The sequence below is a fragment of the Anomalospiza imberbis genome, chromosome 5, assembly GCF_031753505.1.
Source record: "Anomalospiza imberbis isolate Cuckoo-Finch-1a 21T00152 chromosome 5, ASM3175350v1, whole genome shotgun sequence".
Taxonomy (NCBI): Eukaryota; Metazoa; Chordata; class Aves; order Passeriformes; family Viduidae; genus Anomalospiza; species Anomalospiza imberbis.
In genome coordinates this window covers 50,521,448-50,547,124 of record NC_089685.1, presented here as the reverse complement: position 1 = coordinate 50,547,124, position 25,677 = coordinate 50,521,448, and the positions used below count along the sequence as shown (strand labels likewise).

The 25,677-nt window shown below is 39.8% G+C and overlaps 1 protein-coding gene across 1 annotated transcript in view; it reads right to left on the bottom strand.

Moving 5' to 3' along the window:
• Positions 1 to 25,677, bottom strand: part of GYS2 (glycogen synthase 2) — a 41,409-nt gene that overhangs the window by 9,473 nt on the left and 6,259 nt on the right. Inside the window, exons 3-12 of the mRNA XM_068190682.1 lie at positions 22,828 to 23,009; positions 20,148 to 20,339; positions 19,500 to 19,685; positions 10,876 to 11,020; positions 6,692 to 6,809; positions 6,167 to 6,287; positions 3,439 to 3,545; positions 1,429 to 1,488; positions 715 to 793; positions 78 to 191 (exon numbers count right to left, since the gene is read on the bottom strand). Of these exons, the coding sequence (XP_068046783.1) occupies positions 78 to 191; positions 715 to 793; positions 1,429 to 1,488; positions 3,439 to 3,545; positions 6,167 to 6,287; positions 6,692 to 6,809; positions 10,876 to 11,020; positions 19,500 to 19,685; positions 20,148 to 20,339; positions 22,828 to 23,009 (1,304 nt within the window). The remainder of the gene's footprint in view (positions 1 to 77; positions 192 to 714; positions 794 to 1,428; positions 1,489 to 3,438; positions 3,546 to 6,166; positions 6,288 to 6,691; positions 6,810 to 10,875; positions 11,021 to 19,499; positions 19,686 to 20,147; positions 20,340 to 22,827; positions 23,010 to 25,677) is intronic.

Here is a 25,677-nt window from a genome sequence, read left to right as displayed (position 1 = left end):
TCCCATGCTAGCGATGCAGACAGAGAATGTTCAGGGAAATCCCATTTTGGATCTAAAATGAGACAGCCAGAACGCACCTTCACGCGGTCTGTGCGGTTGTTGAACAGCCCAATGCGGCGGATGGTGTTGAGGATTGGGTCGTTGCTGTCATCAATCATGTTGTGGGTGGTCACTGGAGGCAGAGAGTGTCTCTGAGCACAGAAAAGGCAATCCATAAATCAGACAAACTCTTGGCAAACAGTCCTGTTGCCATTTCCTAAGGCTACTGGAAGACAGTGGCACATTTTGTCATTGATGTAAATAAGTTTAATTTACCTCAAAATAAACTAATTTGTACTAACTTTAAGAAGGCCCCATTATTTAGTTTTGAAGACTGTTAGTCAATGTTGTATCTCCTTAAAGTTTGATTTAACATATTCAATGAAACTGGAAAAATCCAGGCTCAGGAACAACTCAAAATGCAGACTTAGTTCAGAATAAAAGAATTAAAAATGCATGTCACTGAAGCAATATCCATGGACTCCCCAAAAGGTTATTTTGGGTCATGTTCTCATTAAAAACAATCAGAGCTGATTTTACATGTTACTGAGGAGAAGTAAATTTGCTGAAAACTTCTTCCCAATGCACACGTATCGCTATGCCATATGCAATCCTTTTACATCATCACATTCATTATTTAGGTTAGATGTTTATACAAATAACATATTTTCTGACCTGAGTTGAAAAGATGGCTCTTTTCATAATGCTTATGTCATCTCGGTCAAGAATCTTGTTCAAGTCTGGGATTTCTCCTCTGCGAAGAAAACACACAACCAATTTTACCATATGATTCATTGTCCTTTTTGTAAGGAAAATGAAGAAATGGCCAACAAGGTCTGATCTGAAGTTTGCTGATATCAACATGAACCTTTCCTTTGTTTTCATGGCCCTTCTATATTCCTTATATTGTGTTCTCCCATACTTGCTGATCTGCTAATTAGCTTTCAAAAAAGAGCTAAAGAATTGGTTTCTTCTGTGTTTTGGACACAGCTTGTTTTTACTGAAGTTCTAGTCATCTCACCTGTGCTTTGGGTCATTCACTTCCAACTGTCTTCTGAAACAGTATGACTGAATCAGTAACACATTTTACTTTGTCTCTGGTGCTTTTTTAAGCTGAAGTAGTTTGTTTTTGACAGTGGATGTGTTACTTAGACATCCCTGTGTCTCTTATGACTCTTTTTTCCATCACAGGCTGTTGGAACCCTAATTTCTTTTCTCTGTGATTTGCCTGTTAAACAAGCATCTTGTTTATGGTCCCATATCTTTCTACTATGCCCTCCTATGGATGTCAAAATCCCTTCACAAAGAGCAAAAGCACAGAAACAGCACAAGTAAAGCTACCTGAACATGAGGCTCTGCAAGGCAGGGCAAAGCAACTTATTCACTCACTTCAGCAAGGCATTGTAGAGTTTCCTTCCAAACTTTTCTTTCACAGACTGTGCAGTGTCCCTAGGAAGATAAATAAATATACGTATAAAACAGGGGAATCCAGGACAAGAACAGTATAAAAGAGATTCCTACTGCTGGAAATTAAACTGATATACTGATGGAACCCGGGATGCAGAGGCAGACAGAGGTCTGGTTCTCAAAGCTCTTTTCTCCAGCCAGCAGTTGTGCTGATGGATTCCTGCAGAGGTGAGGATTTGACCTGCACCTACAGATGAGTGCACTGGGAAAGCCAGGGGCAGGCTTTACTAGGGATTCCTTCTAACCCTCTTCTGTGATCAGTAGACCACATGTCAGCTGTGGAAAAAAAGAGCTATATATGACCCCAGGTACTGTAACATGATCATTAATAATGGACAGAGAGAGCTCCAACTTCTCTTGACCTAGAAGAGAGATGCAAGATATAAGAATTAAACAAATAGAGATTTTCAAAGCAGGCTTCCCCCTTCACTTTCTGCCCTATTTCCCAACTCACAGACTTTTGGAAACAAGTGTTAGACTAAAAGCAGTTTATCTTAGTTTGCAAAACAAAAAATTTCCTGGAAAGCTCAGGCCAAGTTTTAAGCCATTAATGAGGCCTGTATCAGACAAATGTTATATTTTAACTAAGGAAGAACTCCAGTGAACCACTGTTCTTCATGCAAAGAGTAATTTTTATTATTCTGCCCTTGGCAGAAAGTTCTGTTGTCAAAACAGCAAGTGCACTCTAAATTTCAGTAAATCTACTGTGAATAAAGTTCCACTTCACAGAACCTTTCCTGCCTTTCTGATTTCTAATTATCCTTTAGGCAAAGATGAAACTTGTTAAGTGAAATCTTAAACTTTACCAAGCTGGGAATTCACATACCTGTTTTTAGTTGCTCTTTCCCAGCTCACATTGACACTAGATAAGTCAATTTTGGGTGACTTGTAAAGCAGCCAAATGTTAGGCCACACTGATCCAAACCCCAGCAGGATAGCTCCCACATGACTATACTTTCATAGATTGCCATGCACAATATCTAAAATTTAACCCAGATGGGATAGACTGCTTTTTCAGAAGCAGAGGAAAAGAAGGATTTTATACCCCAAGTCAGTCATCACATATTAATTTCTAAGTGCTGTATTCCTTTATAAGTGCCAACCTCTTCTTGTCTTCAATTTCTGTGGCATCCTGAGAATAATTTGATATTATTATGAAATACTGCTAGCAGGTGGGTTTATCCTGGAGTTCAGATTAGGACCATGATAATGCTGCATACAGAGATGCAGAGGGTCTTCTGCTTTTCACAGAGAAGAACAGCTGAAAGCAGTCTTTTCCTATACAGAATCATACAGCAGTTAAAGCAAGGTGAAGGTTAATCCTGCTCCTGCTTTGCTTTTTTGTTTGAAAAGTTGCAAAATTAGTAGGGTTGTGATAATTTTCCCTTTATAGCTGTAAGTTTCACTGCTTGGTTATAGCCACTGCTTGTTGTAGTCCATACAGAAAATTACAGACACTTGTTATCAACTGCTGATCTGCTGGACCACGCAGTGCAATTTCCATATTTCTAAATTAAAGAAGGTGTGTATTTGATTTCTTTTTCCCACAGAGAAGCCCACTGTGAAAAATGAGCAGGCAGTCTTATTTTGTGGGAGCTCTATGGCACATCCAAAGAGAGTACCAGAAACAGCCAGAAGACATTCAGAACATTGGATTTTCTAGAGCATTTGACTTTGTTGTTACAAAACAAACACTACTCACTAATAGAATGGCAACACAAGTTAACGAAAAATAACTTTGGACAAAACAAACAAACAAAAATGAAAAGGAGAAATATTTGACCTCATTTGTCTTTCCCATCTCTTTCATCCCTGAAATACATTCTAGTTACTCACAATCCTCAGTTTTAGAAAAAAGAAGGAGCATTATTCTCCAGCTGAGACTTTTGCATGAGTCCACATCAGACTGTACAGGGTGGGAATGGCAATTACCAGAGCTGCTTCCGGACCGCTTGTCCTTTCAAGGTTTCCACGTTGAAATTGTTGGTCTTTGCTGGCATGATGAAGAACACGATAACTGTAACATCAGTCTTGTGAACCTACATGACAAGAAATGGAGAGGAATTTAAAATAAAAAAATCTGATACAGGCTATCACAGCCAACTTTAGGAATTAGTCACAGGAAACGTCAAATGCACTTTGGTTTTCTAGGAAGGCTCAGATCTTGTAGCTCTTGCTACAAATGAAGTTTTGTCAAATCAGAGATCAAGACAGAGATGTCACCCAGTTTCAATTTGGGCTTCCTGAGCTCTCATGGTTTAGAGAACATGGCTTTGGCTGAGCACAAAAACTGCAGAAAAATAAAAGTCCTACACACTTTCTCACCTGACACAAACTGTGCTGGCTCAAAGGAGTGAGTGTTTGGTTTACTAGCTGAGGTATGCCTAGGCATGATATGAGGGATTTCCTACAGCAGAGAGAAAACAACCATTTTCTACCTGAAGCTCTGGCAAAGAACCTGCTGGACATGCAAAAAGCCACAAGTAACTTCTTGCCCATCTCTCTCATCCAACTACTTCAGAGGCAGGAAGCACTTGCTGTAAATTCTGACCCTTTATTTCTAAGTGGTTTCACTTGCTAGTTTCTCCTGTGCATGAACAAGGTTCAAAACACCAGGTCCATTCTTTGCTGCATCAATGAGGTTTTACACCTCTCAGCAACTGTTTAATGAAAAGCTAAGGGTGAGCTCTGTTCAGAGCTTAAAAATTAAATTACTTTGAATTGCCTCCATTTCAAATTTTAGATACAAAACTGTACAATAGTGTGCCTTCTCTCAGACTGACATAGAGGGAAATGTACAGTATAAAATAACCTATGGGAGTCATGTTAATGTTAATTAATGTTCTTCCCTTCCCTCTCTTCAAAGTGGGGTCCAAGTCCATCATGCCACAATCCCAGTGTGCATTAACAATCTCTCCCAACATCCATATTTTACTTCCAAAATTTTAGTTAGGTTTTCAAGCAGCAGAGGTTTTGCCTCTATAAAATAAAACTATTCCATGCAATGGTATGTACTTTTTAGGTTCAGGCCCACTACTGGGACTTGTTTAGGAAGTACCACCATTTCCAGATTTGTAATTAGTACAGATAGACTGCTACTCCCAATGGAATTACCTCTTGGATTAATTACAGAACAAGTGTTGTTAGAGTGGCTAATCAGATGCTGGCATCCACACTGGAAGAATAATGCAATAAATCCATGCTCAGCTTATGGGAGAAGCAACAGTACACTGTTCTATAGAGCCTGGCAAAACTAGCCTCAGTTTCCTTTAATTTCCATCAGCCTTGTTTGCCATGGATGTCATCAGGAAGGGGGATGAGGCAGTGGAAGGGGCTACCCAACGAGGTGGTGGAGTCACCATCCCTGGAAGTGTTCAATAAAACAACTGGACATGGCTCTTATTGCCATGGTCTTATTGACAAACTGGTGATTGGCCAAAGGTTGGACTCAATGATCTTGGAAGCCTTTTGCAACCCTAAAGATTTTATGATTCTATGATATAAATCATTAGCTGCAATTAGAGATTCCTGCAATAATTGCTCAGGCAATTCTTTCCCTCTTATCACACAAGACCTTCCATGTTACCAGCATTCACAGGTAACAGCCATGTAAATGCCATTAACGGGCAGCTGATGCTGCACAGCACTGCCAAACAACTGATTCTGTTGTGGAAGAAATACTTCAGTTCTGTGAGGTGATCTGTGTGAATGAAGGGAGTAAGAATTTCCAGAAAATCCAGAGGCTCTAAATGGCATATTAATAGAAGGTGGTGGTAGAACAATTGTACTTAGGGCTTTGAACATTACTGATTCTTTCATCTCTACTGACAGAGCAGTATCATAATTTTTATCCAGATTTTCCGTATCATTCCACTGATAAGAGTACAAAAGACAGAGTCTAGGACAACAGCTAATTGATCCTTGCCAAATGACTGAAAGCCAAATAGCATTATTAACATTTGTTCTGGGTTTTATTTTCAACATATTAGTCTTTGGGACACAACTGGAGACATTTTCAATGCCCTCACTGTAGGCAGTAAGGGCCTGCTCTGTGATTTTTAACAAGGCCTTGCCCTTATCTTCACTGAAGTACTCCATAAAGGCATTTAGAAACATTGCACCAATTCTGTAGCTGAGGAAACAGAACCATAGAGAACTGAGTGACTTCCCATTGCTTTGCACCATACCACTGTCACTCTGTGAATTTTAATGCAACATTCCCATCCAATAGGGCAGCAGAGATTTAAAAGATCATAAATAGGTCCTAACGAATTAAGCTATTTGCTTAAAAATATGTTTTTAAAATGCAGCTTTAAAGGCTTACTTTTATTTCCATTATAATATGTAAGCCATCAGGGTAAACTCCAGAATACTATTTTCATTGCTCCTCTCTAAAAACCAGGGAGGCAACCATGGATTAACTTCTTGAACTATGTGATCAATTATTTTCAATTACACAATCAATCTATCAATTAAAACTGTGCAAAATCATCATATATTGTGATGGTTCAGGAGGAGAGCTCTATGAAAACTGTGACTATTCCATAATTACTTTCCTATAAACCAGAGTATTGAAAGGGAATTCTTGTAGGCGACTTCCACAGTATGATCAGTTTGAGCATAAGCTCTATGCTTTCAACAGCTGTGTAAGCTTTCTTACCCTCAGCAAAAAGTTTAATCTTGATAAGGCTTCTAGAAACATATCAGCTCCTTTGTTGGAAAACTCATATCTCCCAGCAATGAAGAAAAACAAAGTCTTGTCAAGATCGAAGTCGAGGTGGCTGAAAGCAAGAAAACAGACAAGAACAAAGTATTTCTCGAGATACAATCAAATAAAACACACAACAGCCCTCTATTCTGGAGGAACTTATTATCCCCAGAGAAAAATGAAAGTGAGGCTTTTCTGCTGTGCTTTAAATTGACTATCTTAAGCTGACAAACTGCATCTTGGGTAAATAACACACAGATCAGGATCCGATGTCTGATATCACAATCTGTTAAGTAGAGTCAGATCTGGTGTCTAAAATTCCCTTAGCTTCTGCCTGAGAAATCCCAGACAGATATTTGAATAGGCTGGTTTCAACATTTCCACTCTCTATGAAGTACTTGTTAGTCCTCCTGCTTTGGTTCTTGCTTTAAATAGTGTTGGACAAGCGTTGCTAATTTTTGAAAAGTAAAAGCATACCCATAGAAATGACCTCGAATGAACTCTTGGATCCTAGCCTTGTACATGGAATGCAAATTCTGAAACTCATGCATTGCTGAAAATTTCTTAATGTTCAAGCCATTTGGGGTGACAACATCTGGAAAAGCAGAGAAAAGGCAGAGGTAGACATCTTCAGAGTCAGAGAAATCTTTAAGGAAAGAACCAATGTGTCTCTCAGGTTTATGTCAACAGGTTATGTCTTTATGTTACTCAGGGGGAGGGAACAGCACTGCCTCCACAAAGCTCTTGCACATGGCTCTCCACTGCCTGCAGCATCAAAGCAGCTTTCACCTGTTCTCAGCACTGGGTAGACCCTGCCCTTTTGTCCTGTCAAGACCCCAGTAATGTCTCCACTGAGCCAAACGTTTGTTGTGCAACTTGTCCTTTACCTCTTTATCCTTGATATCACTGTTGTCTGCTCGATCACTACAGAACTGTACAGATCTACAGCCCTTGGAAGCAGAAACTGTGCTATGCCCTTGTTTACTGCATGGCACAAGAGATATCCATTCTATCAAAACTTCTGAGGATTTATCCAAAAAGGGAGCATATAAAAAAGCTTTATAAAACAGCTTCTTTCCAGTAATTGGTTGCATTTCCCCTAAAAATATCCACGGACTAGTACACTTTACATTTTTACTGCTGCTCTTCTCTAAGATTCTAAAGGAACTTACAATTAAAATTTGTTCATTTGCAGCATTTTAAAGGTAGAGTTTTAGGATATACACAGAGGACAGGCACTGAAATTCAGTCACTCTTAGCCTTCCTGGTAGATCACAGCAGCTATTCAAAGGCTTGCCCCAAATCCAGTCCAAGTAAATGGAAAGAATGTCCTTTGAGATGGGTTATGAATGGACATGAAAGGGAAGGCCAGTTCCTCAGCAGATGTATTTCATGGCAACACAAGTGACTGAAACAGACCTATATTAATTTATGATACTTGCCTGACATTATGCAAATGGCACAGCCATTTTTAATTATTTCCTTGGAAATTACAGTCTGCTTCAGCAATATATGTGTTTCCCTGCCATGTAAGTGATCTCTGGTTAAACTTTCACCTGTAAAATGTCCTGAAACACTCTAGGTTAAACTACAACAGATAAAAATATAACCTTTAGTAGTAACCATGAAATAGCAAGGTTTTGATGGATCTGTTTCTGGAATACCACTTTTGAAACTAAAGAGCAGGAAATCTTTACTTGTTAGGTACTTAAGATTCGGTTTTCAATGACCAAACAGTCTTGATGGACATGAGGAGAAAACTTGTGCTTTTACCTTCTCCTGCCCAGCACTTAAGAATTCTCTCAACAAAGACCTTTGGGGGAGGTAACAGAGCAGAAACATCTTCCACTGTCTTTACCAAAAACTCACCTTCTCCTTTCTCTTGTTCTGTGTGGAAAAACTAGCTCATGCAGCTCATGCTTTGAGACTCCAACCATTCAGAGTCTTCCAAATACAAAAATAATCCCTTCCCCAGGTATTTCTGGCTGGCTTCTTCCACTCTCACATTCATTTATCAGGGAGTTTTGGAGAGTCTCTCCCACCAGCAGCAGCGTGTGTATAACCTACTCCCATGTCCTTTGGTTTAACTGCAGCTTCATTTATCCTTTCATGAGGACTGGGGCTCAATCCATGTCTTGTTTAAGGCTTTGAGATGCATGACAGATGTGGTGGCCCAAAGAACCCAGTTCACTATTTCTGCTCAACATACAGAAATATTTTGAACATGTGTGAGGGATGAAGTGATGAAAGAGCGCTTGGTCCCTATGCTGGTTTTTTGTTTGTTCATTTGTTGTTGTTGTTTAATGAAATAATATTTTTGTTTGAAAAATTGTCCCAAGTAGGTCAAATCAGAATGTTTTGACTTATGTATTTATAGGAAAGAAACTGGCATTGATTTAAGTAATATTAGCACAGAATGAAGTTTTCTTCTGATAGATCACTAACATTTAGAGTTGACTTGTACTTTTTCAGAGTTTCCATCTATGATTTTGATCAAATATATATTGATATATCAAATATATATATAGATAGGAAGCCTAGATCTGGAACTCAACTGATACCTGAGTTTCTTGGAATTTTGATTCAAAGCCTTCTCTACTGCTAATGAGAAATATGTTCCATATCTGAGTGAAAACACTAGAAATCCCGTAACACCAGTTTTCAAATCACAAGACTATAACTTATGATCACTGATAGAATCCTGCTGGATATGTCAAAGATACTCAAGCTTTTGACAAATATGGTTTGATAAACTGTTGATCGCATAACAACTGCAGCAAGTGGCATCAGCATAATGCAAGCAGTCATTCTGCCAGGTTTAGACTGGCAAATTGGCCTTTGTCCTCCTGCAGAAGTTCTCTATGCAATCAGGTCTATTAAATTTTAAAGAGACTTTTCCAAGTAATGAGATTTATAACTTAAATTATAATCCAAGTTTGATGTTAAAGACGAGTAGCAGAGACAACGCAATTTAGCACACTTCTGAGTTTTTTTTAGCTAAAAATTTGGTTGCAAAATTTACGTCTCAATAAATGCAAATAAAATTTAATTGTGCCAATTCAGCATCCTCCTTTTAAAGGTTTATTTTTAAAGTGGATGGAGAAAAGTACACATGCTTTCAGTATTCATGTTCCTTTGCAGAATTCAAGCTCAATGACCTACTGAAGGACTGCTGGGCTTTCCAAAAAATCAATGTCTATGCAGATTTCACAAATTCAGAGAGAATAAATAGTGTGAGAATAGGTTCGTGGACAGTTTATTTGTGGTCTTGGATTCAGAGAATCTATTAAAGTACTTATTCCCATCACAACATACTTTCCACTTAAAGTAATCTCTTAGGATTTGGGGTGACAATTTCTACTAAATTTCTTTCTAGCTATGTCAACATGAAGCATGGCATGTGTCAGTAGTTTTTCAACCCAAACATTAAGTATATTTACTTGGTTTCTTCAAAGTTGCAAGGACAATCACAAAAAGCTCAGGCCAGTAAATCTCTGTGCATGGAATTCTCTTCAGCTTCAACTGATGTTTTTATCTGTGAGCAGTCTGGAGATTTTCTTCCCCAAATTAAACTGGATTCAGACTCATTTCAGTCTCCTAAAATCCCAAAACACAGACTATGATTTTCAATGGTAGCTGTGGTGGGGAGAAGCCTCATGCCTATATAAAAAGCTTCAAAATCTGATTTTCAGAGTGCTCTGCACTTTGTAAAAATCAAGACCTTTCACAGATATTCCCGTTTAAATGACTGAATGTCAGTGACTTTTAAGACATGGCTTTTGTGCTTAAAATAAAATGAAAAAGATAATCTAAGTCCACCATCCTATTGACAGCTAGTCAGGAATGAGGCAAAGGATTCCATAAACAGCTCTTCCGCTCGGGTTCAGGAACCACAATGTCGCTTGAAGCATTGAAGTTAACCAGCATAACAATCCCAAACTATAATCAGCACTGCAAATCAACCAATAACTCTACAAAGAGTAAGCAAAAAATCCTCCAAATTAACAAACAAACAAAAAAACACAACCAGAAACAAAAACAAAACAATAAACCAAGCCCAAACAAAATCAATAATTTGAGCACTGTTTCATTTAAAATAACCAAGATACCAACACACCTGCTAAATAGTCTCCAAAACTGTTGTGCCATTTTTCCCTCATGCTGCTTACCTGCAGATGGAGTACTGGGGTTTATCCCTAGAAAGCGCTGAGATGATTTAAAGAGAACTTTGATGACACATCAAACTGGGATCATGACCTTACTTAAAATCCATGTATGGAACAGGACAAGGTTTCTAAGCTTCATATTTTATGAGACTAATATCAAGGGGAAAACCAGACAAATTATTGGGCACACAGCTATTTTTCAAATTCTACTTGTTGACCTAATAGAAAATGTTTTATCTATATGAAGCTTATAATGGCTCAGTTCTAAAAGCATGGAAACCCTGCCACAGATAAAATTCCTGAAATTTAGGAGTCCTGGCAAAAAAAAGCCTAACATCCATGGAAAATTGGCTAATCCCTGTAGCATAGCCAGACACACCTCTGCATGTGTTCTTTCTCTTCATGTTTGCATACCTGTCTCTATTATGTTCATTCAGTCTAAGGAAATGCGGGCATTCAGAGGAAATGCAGTAAAAAAAACAATTCAGGTCTTACCAGGGCATTTTTTAAGCATATGTTCTGCTTCTGTAGCTGTGATCTGGGAGACTGTGGTGAACACATGGGCACAATGCACAGATGCCCGTTCCATACAGTACCGATGGTAAATCTGCCTCTCTCCAGCCTCCTTGTCAATGTCAAACTGTTAAATAATGAAACAAACAAAAAAGACACCTGTGTGACATGACCATCAAACTGTCTCCCTCGGGGAAGGTTTCTCCTGCTAGGCTCCATTCCCCCAGGGAATGAGAACCACATGATTATGGTGCTGTTTTGTCATCCTGGTGTTTGAACTATTTTATCAACTTCAAGGAGTTTGAAAGAGCATGAGAGTTCTCAGATCCTGCTTGTTCCTGAAAAAACATGCCATGGGAGGAAATCTAGATTAATGATCCCATGAAAGGTAAGGATCTGTGGAATTTGGCCTGCTGGCTGGCAACGTATCATGTTGCAGCTTCCACGGACTTGTTGGAAAACTTGGGAGAGCAGGGAGGTTGCTGGTAGCTGAAGGAGAGAGACGAAAAAAGGAATGGGGATGAGGACAGAACCTGGGGACTTGGTAGAATGGTGGAAATCACAGGTAGGCAAGAGAGAAGTGGAGAGACAGGATATAAAGACTCAGTCACAAATCCGAAGGGAAAAAAGAAAATAGAAAATGAGATATTTTCTGACACTCAGAGGTGTTCTTCCTCCAACTCTGCCTGCCACTGTTATTTGCTGCTTCTTATATTTCAGATTGAACACCCTTAATTTTTAGAGGCAGATGCAAGTTAAACTGCTAGATAAAACATTCCAAACACCCAAGTATTTCTAAATCACCTTTAAATCTTGCAGCTACCCTTTTTTTTAACCGAGCTTATGTTATCTTGATGCAAAGAAAATGCACAATTCCCTTGAGTCCACGCTTGAAGGTTCAAATGTTCACTGACAGCATCCACTGCAAAATCGCTACAATGTAGTCTAAAAAAGGTGTCAATGCTTTCAATTAAATCACAATCCTCTTACTCTTCCATGATGTTTCACTTCTGGAAACAGAAGTCTTGAGCCCCTAAGGTCAACAGCATGGGCACCCAATGGCCTGTGTGAGTTTCAGGGAGGGTGACAATGACTCTCAGTGAGCTCTGTCGTGATCGCTGCCTAATGCTGGCTGCACAGCCTGATTTTGATTGCATGTGACTGTGTAACTTCATTGACCATAATAGATTTAACCCTTATCACAGGCAGGGCAGACAGCACTTTCTATAGTTAGGACTGTGTGACCCCTGCCATGGCCAGCTGCATTTAGCACTTCAGAACTTGGACAGAAGTAAAGCTATTTAGACTGTGAGTGTCCTGCAAAGCTTAATGCTGGTACAGAACATACTGTGAGAAAGTTGACGCAATGTGAACCATTTCAGGGAACTACAGTGAAGCAAACAACTTCTTATTTTCACTTAGATAGGTACAGACACAGATGTAGATATAGATATCTTATAACTGCTTTGCTGAGAAAATTAGTTGCTTTTAGCTGCTTTAATTCTGCAGCAGTGCTACACTACTTGTGGGAAAGTGGCTTCCACTGTGTTAGTTGAAATTACCAATCTAACCACTCTAGTGTGACCAAAAAAAAGGACTCTTGAAAAATCTCAGCTGAAAACTTCCAAAGAAACTAGATGCTTTATTCTGGTATTGATGATCCTCTATATCAAGAGCTTTTCTACATTTGCCAAATACAATTTACCACATAATTTGCTAAATATTATGATACCATTTCTCAGTTGTATCTTCGTATATAATCTTTTCCGCATTCCCCATGAGAATTTTAGAGCATGAAATACAAAGGATGATATTTCCTCTAGAACATTCATCTCATTTTCCACAGAAATCTGAGTGGTAGAAAGAGCACAAAGAAGAGAAAAATAAAGGGGAATTCATTTGGCTCCTTATAGTGCCACACGTCTCAGCATCGTCCTTGGCTTACACTAAGCTGATTCACAAGCAGCTCTTAACTGCATATTTGATTGTCTAAACATTCTGTGCAAAAAAGGTACCAAATGGGACATTCTTTAGCATGCTAGACAAACACATGAATGAGATGGGCACAACTACACAGTCAGAACCATGCAAGTCTTTTCAAACACATCTGGCTTTCTATTAAAAATACTTTTAAAATTGCTAGCAAACAAATAGCTGGTCAGACTTCAAAGGCCTTTTGTTCTCTTTTCCCTTTCTCAGCAAGAATGGGTTTTAATTACAAAATGTGATTAAAAATCAAATTTGGGACATGCTCACCAACTGTTGATAAAGACTCCTGGTAACATTGCTGGGACAAAGGTTCATAAAAAGATTGTTAAGCACTATGACTTATTTCTAGTTAACTTTTACTTCTTTGGTTTCATGAAAAGACTTTACATATTTAACACATATTGGTGCTTATTTCTTCATTGCTATTTATTTTCCCGTCTTTTATAAATGGGAAGCATTTTATTTTGCATATACTTGTGGGGCTTTTGCCATGTTTTTGCAAAAGTAGACAATTCCACATCTATTAGGATGTACAAACAGAGGTCATGAGTTCTCACATTTCATTTGCTCTCACTCTCCAGCACCTTCCAGCACAGTCAGTAAAGCAAGACCTTGACTTTTGACCTCAGTGTGGAGTATGAACTGTGTACTTCTGAGCAGGCTAGACAAGCGACTTCAGAAAAGAGCCTTAGTCAAGTTGAAGGGCAGGTTAAATGAAAATTAACTGATGAGACACTGCAGGTGACAAATTTAACCCACCTAGTCCTGTGCAAAGACAGCTGAGCCTGCTCTGACAATCTCCAGAGTTAGAGGCACTGTGGGGCATGGGACAATGTGCTGCAACCAGCAGGACACCAGGGCAGCTCCTCACCCCCAACCCAATATTCCTGCTCAACACTGAGCCCTGCTCTCTGTCCGGCCCAGCTCAGGCACCTGTGAGCTCTGTTCCATATCCTTTGTGTTCAGCCAGAGCAAAGAGAGATTCGTCAAGTGCGTCACGCCTGCTTTTGTTTGTTTGCTGTTATCAGCAAATTGGAACACTAGCTAAGCCACAGATCACAGCTGCATCAAGAGAAAAAAAAAAAAACTAAATCAGATGAACTGTTTACAGAACCCTCTAGGGAAGAAGAGGCTCTTAAGATCCTTTAGTCCAACAATTTCAGTGATATTTAAAGACCAACAACTTCAATATCCACTTCCCTGTAAATTTATTGGAGGCTCCTCTACTTCCCTAACTGGTAGAAACCAAGCACATTATTAGAATTTACAAGATGGCAAGAATTAGAAGGGGAAATGACTCCTTTATAAGGCCAGAAGGGGAAATGACTCCTTTATAAGGCCACTCTAATTTCAAAACAAAAGAAGAAGATGTTCTACAGATGTAATGCTTTGCAGTAAAAGTTGCATTTCCCTCAGTGCAATTCTGAGGGAAATTTTTGGGTTGTTTCTGGCTTTTCTGTGGATCCATGTAATGAGCATAACATCTCATTGACCTCTTAAAATTCAACATTAGGGAGCACAGCAGGTAATCACCGAGCCTCCCAGCATGACATTCTGAACTTTGAATGAAAAAGAAGAGAATATTAAGCAGTTATGTTTCTTCTGGAAACAGTTACTGAAGCAGTAAATTCAAATCAGCCATTCCTACTTTAAAATTATAAAGACAAATTGCAAAGTATTTCCAAAACAAAAGAATAATTTGAGAGTGGAAAAGGAGGAAGGACTATGTTAGCCATCTAAATTCTTGTCTGAAAGAAAGACAAATTATTTGTCACAGTCTACAAAGAATCTCTAGATACTGATATTAGGCTATGCTCTCCTAATGCAAAAAAATAGTATGGTGAAAACCAACAGAAATTAAACCAATACAAATTCAAACAGGAATTAATATACGTAATTTTCCTAAATAAAACATTACAACACCTTAGCAGAAATAATACAGACTACCCTCACCATTTAAACCTTACCTTAAAGAGTGGATAATAACGCTGTAAATATTTTGTAATTCAAATAAAAGGTACAGGTTTGATGCCTGAGGATTTTAAAAAGAGAACAAAACAATCTTTCTTGTTCTTTTACAACAGTGGTACACTCAAGTTCAAAGTGATTCTGCAGGGCCAAGGAACAGTCAGAGACTGGTTTGAAGTTTAAATTCCTTACTGACTAAAAGGTAGAATGGAAACATTTTTGCTTCCAGCATAATCTCACTGACTGCTGCTGTCTGAATTAGGTAAGAACCACTCCCTTAAAATCCAGTTTACATCAAATTTACCTCCAATTGACTGTTGCCTTGTGTAAAGAGAACTTTCTGGTATAACTCGGCCAGGCCAAAATAGAATGAAATTTACACTACCTGGCTTAAATCAGATTTCCATCAGCTGCTCTGCTGCCAAAGTGGATTAGCTGTGTGTAACAGTGAGCTTGGTGACAAACTGGATGGTACAGCACTAAGTGGAGTGAGATATTGTCAGCAAAAAACTCTTGACTATTCATTTTCATTGGGATTTTTAGTGTTTTTCCTTTTAGAATTCTTGGGACAGGATTTTCCACCACCTTGCAAATGGGATTCAGCTGCACCTGTATGAGCTGAATGAAAATGTTCCAGGTTCTAAACAGAAGTGGTACACATCAGCAGGGCAACCTAAGGAAAAAGGCAATGAAGACTATGACTAACCTTTTTTTGCTTCTCCTTTTCTCATTAAACACAAAGTGTTTTTCTAGTAAGAAGCATCAGAGGCTGAACCACACAAACTTCTCCATGATGCCAGGCCAGTGGTCCCAAAAATTATTTCAGATGATGACCTCTCAGATGAAATTCCAGATTAAATCATTTTCCAAAATGAGCTGTTTATTCACCTAGGAACTTGTTTGGATCATCAGTGTCTCATTCAATTTATGAAAGGTGCTGGTCTATTTAAAACTCAAGAGGCATGAAAGGATACAAAAAAATCCCCATGCAAAACAAACAAAAAAACTGAATCAGTCCCCTCAAACAAGGGGAAAACAATAACAGATTAACATTCTCAATCTTCAACTGAGAAGCCAATTCCTCCTGAAGAGAGAAAGGCTCCACAGACTCAGAGATTTTTTTTCACAGAAATTCCTAACTTTTAGCAATTTTGCTTCAGTTTATCTTGGCAACAAACATAATTTCACACACCATTGTAAAAGATACACTGGGCATGGAGAAAATGGGAAAATGCCCTGTTAGCTGGACTATTTAGACATACATAAGTTCTAAAACTTCTATTGGGAATTAAACTCATTAAAAACCCTGCTTGATATTGAAATTAGGAAGTGTTGAGTTTGGAAGAGTTCAAGACAGCAACCCATACGTATAGTGAGCAGTCCCTGGCCCAGTCATCTACCCAGGGTTCTTCAAATAATTAAAAGTAAATAAAAATAAAGACACTGCCAGTTACTGTACATGTCATGCCGTTTTGTTCTTTTGGTTTTCCCTCCCTTCCTTTTTCCAGGATGAGAGTGAATTAAATGTGAATCTAGGTACTAAAATATGCACTAAATAGTAACATGACAGTGGTACTTCTGGTGGCCACTGTGCTCCTGAACACCTGCTAAGGGTTTAACACCCAGATTCTCACTGGAGCAGAAGCAGATAAATTCCAGCCAGCCCAGATGAACTGAGTTAAAACTGTAAGAATATAAGAATTGCATAAGCTCAAACCTTAACCACAGAACGATTAAGATTGGAAAAGACCTCCAAGATCACCGAGTCCAACCTTTGACCAATCACCACCTTGTCAATTAAAGCACAGCCCTGAATGCCATGACCAGTTGCTAAGCTGTAATGCTGCCTAAGATCCAGGATCCCATCTCTGACTGAGGCAAAGAGCAGATGGCTCAGGAAGAGGTCAGGACTCGCACAACATTACAGTCTTACATCCACAATGCACCCTCCCATCTTCCAGCCATCCACAGCTCTCCTCCACTAGGCTGACTGGGTTTGTAACCCCCCAGAAAATGTCCTCTTACAGATTACAGGCTGACTTGCGCCCTCAGCTCATGGAACAGGGAGTTTTGGCAGCCTACAGCTCAGGGCTCTGCGGATCTTGCATCTTCTAACCCTGCTTATCTATGGGGATGGTTTGACAGTGCAGTGGGAGAGTCCTGTACTGTGTGGGCAGTGTAGAACTGTCTACCAGGGGTCCTAACTCAGCACTTTGTGGACTGTGTGGAGGACTCGAAACAAAGAAATGAGGTTTCCTCTTCTCTCTGTATGAGCTGTACATGCCTGACTGTGTCAGGCACAATAAGGCCACACATTTTCATTCTGTGCTGCACCCATTTTTCTGTGATGTCTGGCACAACACATCCTGCAGCTGCATCCTTCCTCCCAACTCAGCTGCTGCCTGGTGGGAACTGTGTTCTAGCTGTGAAACACTGGTCAAACGTGAGAACTTAATCATACTTCAAAGGAAAACATTTATGCAATAGCACTGAAACAGGAAACCCAGCTATTTTTGGGGTGGGAGAGAGTGAAATGCTCTAAAAAAATACTGCTTCCTCCAAAGATTAAACATTAGGAAGCCCTAAAGAATCTTCTTCACTAAGAAAATTGCTTGCTTGACCTAAATAGTTTGCTGCTAGAAGGCAACAACAAGAATATGTCTGAAGATCTAGCTGTTATTTAATTATGGTATTTGAGATCAAGCTCCTGTGTCTCAGATGACTTTTGGGCCAAGGTGACCTTTTCACAACCAAAGAAGCCCTCACTAAGCTAACTTTTCCAGGAAGAGTTTTAGCATCCTACAGAAATATTAAACAATGGTATTAACAGCTTGACATCATTTCCTCTATTAGTACCTTTAAATGTCAACCCACAGAGGGTATAAAGCATTACGGCCTAGAAATCCACAATTTCCTTCCCTTAAATATTACTTACAGCCATTTGGAATGATATTTGAAATTGGTACTTATGTTTCATTCCACTTATACTTAGAATAAAAACTGAATAGACATTTCTGTATTTGTGACATAGCTGATGGTTACCAATGGGATTTGTGACGCTTTACAGGATGGACAGTGCTTTCACACATAAAAGTGTCCATGTCATGTGTGGACAGAAAAAAATATATTAGTACTGTGGCTAGTTTATAAATATATTAAAGTCTGCAGGTTTAGTCAGATGTGAGATCATTAGCTTTCCTTTTGAGTACAAAGACAAGGGTGAGGCCCCCAAAAGTATTCATGAAGAGGAAAAAAAACCAGTTGCTTTGAGAAAAAAAAGACTACTTTCCAGACTGCTTGCAGCTCACTCAATTAACCAGAATCAAAACAAACCATTCTATATTATACACACAGAGAGACTATGAGCGAGCAGGGATGTCTGGACTCCTACACAGCAGGACTGTGATGTTCATGCTGCCTTATTAATGCACCTAAGAACCATAACTACCTTAGGAGTCTAGGAGAGATGATTTACAAGGGCTTGGAGTGACAGGACAAAGGGGAATGGCTTCAGAATGTTAGAGAGCAGGTTTAGATGAGATATGATGAAGAAATTCTTCCCTGTAAGGGTGCTGAGGCCCTGGCACAGGTTTCCCAGAGCAGCCGTGGCTGCCCCATCCCTGTCAGTGTCCAAGGCCAGGTTGAATGGGGCTTGGAGCAAGCTGGGATAGTGGAAAGTGTCCCTGTCCATGGCAGGGGTCGGAATGAGATGATGTTTACCAAAAATGCCCAAACCATTCCATGATTCTCTGTTTCTGAGTCAGGCCAGCAGAACACAACTGCTTAGGCCTTGTCTTTGGAAGACACAGCTCCCCAACGTGTCAAGCTTCAAACATCCAACTGAAAATTACCAACCATGCAATTTTCTTCACTGATTTCAGCCATTCAGTGCATGAACAATGTGGTTCTTTTATCGACCTCTACTTTCACTAGGTGCTGGAATGGAAAAACCTCTTGAATTCAGGTTTGTCTGTGACAATATGAGAAATCCCAGATCATGCAAAGTATCCCGATGAGGGCAGTGCTAAAAACATTTGGGTCCTTGAAACATTGGTTTGTGTTATGCTTTGAAGTGGAAAGAGAACAGTGAAAATCAAAACCAATAGACAGCTTACACACATTCCAAGAAACACATGTGAGTCTTCTGAACTCAGAAAGTACTTCCTACATTTGCCAGTTACAAATTAGGCCTAACCTGAAATGCTTGAAATTAGGACTCGCTATGGTTTGTAAAAATTTAGAAGCAGGCTGGGGGAAAAAGAACTCAAAGCAACCATCATCCACAGCAGTTCTGGGGTATTTTTCACAAGAGGAGGGCTATTGGTTATTTTTTCTACTGTGCTACATTAAGAAAGAGTGTTGTGAGGCTGCACCTGAAGGGTCAGATGTTGGCTAGAGCTGAATAGGTTTTACTAGTTTCCACTGAGCTTTCAGACCTGTCAGATGAGACAAAGGCACTCATGCCTAGACACTTCATTATCTTACAAATACCATTTCTCATGCTCTGGAATAAACAACCAGCTATGGGTCAGTCATAAGCAATCACACAAGACAGAAAATGCAATAAATGGTTTAACACAGTAAACAGAAAGGGAGCCAGGAGATGATTAGCTAAAAAACCAGAGAAGAATGAGAAAAATGTCTCTTACCTGGTCCAGATTGTTGTAAAAGTCAATACTGGCTGCACACAAGTATCTCCCAAGCAGAGTTGCATGGGTAGTAAAAATGGTGGCGACAGGAAGTTTCTGTGATCGAGACAGGATTAAACCCACTCCTGCCTGCCACTCGTGGAAGTGGGCAATTATATTGGGCTTGTCATCAAACTGACAGGAAAGCTGAAAATAGAAAGAAATACATAAAACATACATTGTCCTGACCATCATCCCAGCCTCAGAGAACTTTTTTTTTTTTTGGTGAAGCCTTCTGTATGCTTTCTTTCTTGTGACAAAACAGTACAATTTTAAGAGGACATGTGCCTTGATTTCCATCAGCCATAATCCTTAGGCCAAGAAAAACGTGTGCCTCTCTAGTGCCTCAGAACAGACCCCTTTCTAGAGTGTCAGAGGGTTCTGGCAAGCACAGTCACTCAAACTCCACGCTTGGCAGCCCCACTGCCCTTCTTCTGGAAAAATATAGCTAAATGACCACTAAACATTTAAGTTTTAAATACAAATTTGATCTGAGATCAATTGATCACTGAGATCAATTTTCCAAAAATCTTGGTTTTCAAACTGGAGAATAGGAACCACATCCCAAGGTGGTTTTGGTCTGCAAATCTCTAGATTTAAAAACTGTACCTCTTTCAAAAACCAGGCTGTTAATGATCCAAAAATCACAGCATCATTGGCTTCTCGGTCATGAAAAGGGATCCCTATGTTGCTGACTTCCCAAAATCCACCTTTCCACTTGTCCAGGTTCCAAGCTGCTGATCCTATATCAAACAGTAAGACATATGGGCTGCCCTCTATCAGCCATCTTCCAAAAAAGACCTATGGAAAAGAGGCAAGGATAAGAAGGATAGAAAGAAAATATTAAAGTGAATGTAAAGACCAGTTAGCACAATGATCTTCATCCATCAAATCTGAAGTATTTCACACCAAGAATGTGTGTGCACAGTCCTACAACCCAGGACTTGCAGTTTTCTTTGCAATATACATGGAGTAATACTTAAGCAAAGGAAACTATAATCTTTAGGAACATTTTATTTTTAAGTCTTTTGTTTTAGATTTTCATTGCAATAGTAACTTCTTTTCCATGAAAGAAAAAAAAAGCTTAGGAAGACTGCACTTGCTTGAATAATGAGGTCTTCTTATTGAAGTATCTATGCTAGTTCTGCTCTTATTTTAAAATTATTATTTTCTTTCTCTCATATTTGTCTCCAGTCTTTTCCTATTTGCGCTAGATTACTGGGGAGAGGGTTTGTAGGACTGATCCTTGGTGCCTGTATCTACTATGACATTTCTTCCTTCTTCCCAAGCAGCACAGAGGGGAAGGATTCCATTTGGAAGAGTGGAAGGATCAATCAGAAAGTATCTCAATACCTAAAATCACATCAGGCTAAAAATGCAGCTTTCCTGCTTTGTCTCCATTGGTATAATTAAACATTTCTAAGAGTATTCACAACTTCACTGCCTGCACTGGCCTACCCAACCCAGCTGAGCCCACACTACAGTCTGCAAAGTCAAATTATTTCACATTAAATCTGCCATCAACATGGCTGGGACCTCAGGGGTTGAACCCAGCCCTGATGCTGCAATGAGCTGAAGAGAGGTCAGGTCTTGAAAACAAAAAAGATAAAAGCTTTGGGCCTGCTTTCACAAAAAGTACAAGGCATAACAAAGACAGGTTTGCTCCTTTTCACTCCTCATGTATTTATTTCAGACTGTCCAGATTTGCTATTCAGGAAAATGAGGTTAAAAAGCAGGGAACCCAGACTTCATCTAAATACACGGTCAGGTTGTGGCAAGGAACACACCTGACCTGAGACGTTTGGAAGCATTCCTAGGTCCCCTGGTTTAAAACCATCCATTTTGATGCATAAGCAAAATCCAGATATAAATGTTAATAGGATAAGTGCAGCTCCTGGAAACGAGAGCGTCATTATTGGAGATCAAAGCTATATTTGACATCCCTGGGACAGATTTGCTGCTGTATATGGATACTCCAGCAGCACCATGCACATGTTGGGCTGGCAGAGGTAGCTGATTAAGTTGGAGAATTTAATAGCTGGAAAAACAAAGCATTGCAATCAATCTACCCCAGAAGTCTTTAGCTGTTTTCCAGACACAGGAGTGTTACAGAGGCAACATGGAAAACTTGATCAATCACCTATGAAAATGTGATAAAGATAAGAAATGGCAGATTGTACCTTTCAGTTTGAACCTGTACAATTCAAGCATCATGTCAGTGTCCCCAACAGACACCCTCCCAAGCTGTGGCACATACTCATCCAACAAAAGACATCTGCATAACAGGGCATTAGATCCTAAGAACAGTACAACTGCTCTTACAAAGGGAGACAACACATTGCCAGTGCCACAGCTGGTGGCAACCCAAGAACTTCAGGAATTTCTACACTGAAGTGTGTCAATCCCCTCCATAACAGTAAGAATCCACATCTGTTCAGCACACAGTATGAGCAGACAATTTTTCCTCCTGCAGACTGGCATCTCTGAGGGACTCAACACTGAGTCACAGTGCAGGCAAGTTCTACATCTCTGATAAGGACTTCAAGAAAGGAGGTCAAATTTAGCATGAGTTACCTTCCACCCATTTTCAGGTAACCAAAGCTACTTGCAGCTTAAGAACTGCCCATCAACACAGCAGATAATCTATTTCTTTTAGCAGATAATCTTTATAGGAAGACGTTTATTCCTATTTTATTGCTGGGGAAACCGAGCCTCAGAAAGGCTATGAGCTCACACAGAAAACACTGGTTAAAAATCATGTTGGAAAGAAAGATGAAACCACTTCTTGTGTCACAGTTTAACCTCTCTTCCCAGGGAACTGGCAGCTGGTTGCACTGAAGTGAGGAAGTGGATTCTTTGTCACCTCAGTGCTTTTCTCAAGTCCTTTTCTGGTTTTCAGCTCAGTATTATGCTACATTAGAAAAAATGAGAGGTAATAGAACACTCTTCTCACTCCTGTGCAAGAATGTGAAAGGGCTCAAAGTAAGGTCATATTTTATGTATTAAAATCTCACCGTACTTAGAGACCAGATAAATAAGTCATTAATCCAATTAAGCAGCCTTGCAGATAAATGACTGCTAAAACCCATAATTGGATGAACTGGTTCTTCCTCAAAAATAACCTTTAATGAATTGACTCTGCTGTTCTAACAGTGGATTCTGAGCCTTTCCCATTGTGACATTGACCAGGACTGCTGTGTCAAGTGGAACGACAAGAGCATTAACCCAAACTTTAATCTCCTCAGAGTCAGATTTGTTGCCCTGGGAAGCAGCAGCACATCTGATTTACCTGACACCCTTGGCTTTTCATGGTGTCCATTGCCTTCTTAACTGCAGGGTTTGGAGGTTCAGAGAATTCCACCTGAGTCTTCACATTCTGCTCAAAATAGGGGCCAATCAGGAAATAGTTTTCGCCCCATTCATCTGCCGTAGTTTTGGCTTTTGTCTGGATCACAGTGTAAATGCCTCCCACTGCAAAAGAAGATAATAAAGAACAAAAATTAGAAAGGGGCACAGGCCACAGATCTCTGTACTAAGCTCCAACCCATCTGTGGATCAGATACACTGCTAGTTAAATCCCTTCACATATGTAGGCTTTAAGTGAAATCCAGCCTCAATCAAATAAATAGAAGTTCAGTCTCTTAAATGGTATCAGAGCTTCACTGTGCAGTTGAGGGATTAAAATCCTGGGCCTCATACTTCCACTCTCCCATGTCTGATCTTGATTCTGCTGCATCCCAAGCACAGCCTTCTGCTTTTGCTTTATTGCCTCAGTTATAATTTTTAAACCTATTTTTCATCACGTGGTAAGAACTGAGTTTGTTTGACACAAATCACTAAGAGAAGCTGAGGAACTGATTGATTTCATTGACTACTGGCTATAAAAATGGACTTAACCCAATATCCTCAAAGCATAAGGAGCCTTGTTCCATTATCAGTCTGTAAAAGTTGTTAAAGTTGGAGGGAAAATAGCCTACACTTAAAATATAAATGTCTGTAGCATCTTTAACCAAAATACTGTCTGCTTTAAAAGAAAATGTAGCATTCATATGTGTAAGAGACTCCAGCAGCATTCCCTGCCAAGTCAATACAGATCCATCCTGTCTTGCACATGGTGTGCAAGAGTCCCTTAGCTGCTCTTGCTCAAAGTTTGCCATAGCCAGCCCTTGGTATTCACACACTGGCAGGGCAAACCTCCCTTTGCCAGAGTCCCCAGGGTGCCAGGCAGTGGACACTGCACCACCACCAAGTCAGAAGAACAATAGGGCAAGGGGGTGGGATGGCAAGGGAAAAGAAAACCTGAAGCCAAGCAGCTGCTGCACTCAGAAACAATGAGCATAGCTCCGGCAAGGTGGGAGAGAAGGAGCTCAACAGGTACAAAGAGCAAAAGAAGCACTACAGAAGGGATTGATGCTCCTACATAAAATTTTTTCCCTCCACTGAATGTTGAAGTTTTGGAAATATATGGCAGCACTCCGGGGAAGGAGATGGTGCTACAGCTTCCAGCAGTGACATCAAAATTACCTATGGAGTCAGCACTGAAAGCTGCCAGGGATTGAGAGCTGGCACTCTAGACTCACCCTTTTAAAGCTATTGGGATATCCAGAGGTGCCAGTGCACCTCATCCAACAGAATTAAAAACCTTGAGAAGTTACCTAATTCTCCTTAAAAATCTACCGCTGCTATGCACAATACGGTGGCTGAAGTTGCTCAGCACTTTGGGAGATTATATCCCAGATTAATTAAACTGGATCCCCTGACAAACACAGAAAGCCTTCTGCAAAGCCTGGTGTCTTGCAGCCCTGAGCAGCCAAATGACAGAGCTACAGTTTTAATTATGCTCCTAGAAAAGAAATTGTTCACTTAAATGCCTTTTCTCTACAAATATCCCATTTGTTTTGAATGCTGGAAGGATCCCTGGTCTTAATATTTTCATGTCTCAGGATTCTAGGTATTTACAAAGAGAAAAAAATTGCAGTTCCAATGTACCAGCTTGTTAAGTAGAACTAGTACAATAAATTATGACCTTTACTAATTCAAGACCTGAGAAGACAAGAATCTTGCAGATGTCTGTTCCTAATCAAGCTGTCAGTTCAAGAGTTTCACATCATGTAGCCATGGAATTGCAGAAGGAAGCCTATGCCTGAGACTATTATTCTCCCCTTCAGCAGGACCAGAAAGCTTAAGAAACTAATTTAAAGTCATCACATTCTTCCATGGCTGCTTTGGACAGGGATTTTAGAGCAATCTTAGATAAATATCACTGTATTTCCCCTCCAAGTTCCTCTGCTCACAAGCTGAGAGAGTCTATTTGAATAGCTTGGATTCAGATAAACATAAAATTTTAATTATATGAGGCAAGTCAGAACATTCAACCTATAAAGCAATAGTTACGATGATACATCTGTTTTTATGGGGTGGTAAATTCATCATAGGAGCATAAGGGGCTTCAATCCAAAATGGATAAATATGAGGCTTGGTAGAAATCTTAGTCATGAAACTGGCTGGTTTGAATTGGCAGGGATACAGAGCTTAGAATGAGAGAAGATTTTACTGCAGAGCAGCCTGGTGATCCAGGAGAAACAGAAAACATGACTTGCAAGATGAAAGACACTAAATACTATGATAAAGCTGTATATGCCTGGAGTGAAGCAAAGCTCCTTCCCCCCCAGGAGCATGGACAAGCCTCTTCCATACTGCAAGGGGTTCAACACTGGGATTGGCAATGCAGCTGAGTTTCCACAGCCACGGACGTGAAGAGAAATGAGGAAGCTGCAGATCAAGGGCTGGGTAGAGCCTGGATCTTTGTTTCACACAGCCAGTGTTTCTTTCCACAAGGTTATCCTTAGGATCCCTGTGTGCCCTAAAGGGCCAAAGATGTATGGAAGGCCTCTCAGGGGGGAAAGCATGGAGAGTATGCTATGCTCTGCTGTCATAATCTGTTGAACAGCAAGATAAAAAACATTTCAGGGCACTGATTTGCCTGAAATGCAATAAAAAGTACTTATGATAAAATCCAAGTACATTTTACAGGATGTTAAAAGTCCTCAGAAGGCAACTGTGATAAAAGCAGTGCTACCTGGCCCCCAGACTTGCTTTTGTCTTCCCTGTTACTGTGGAAATATGACTCACAAAGCAT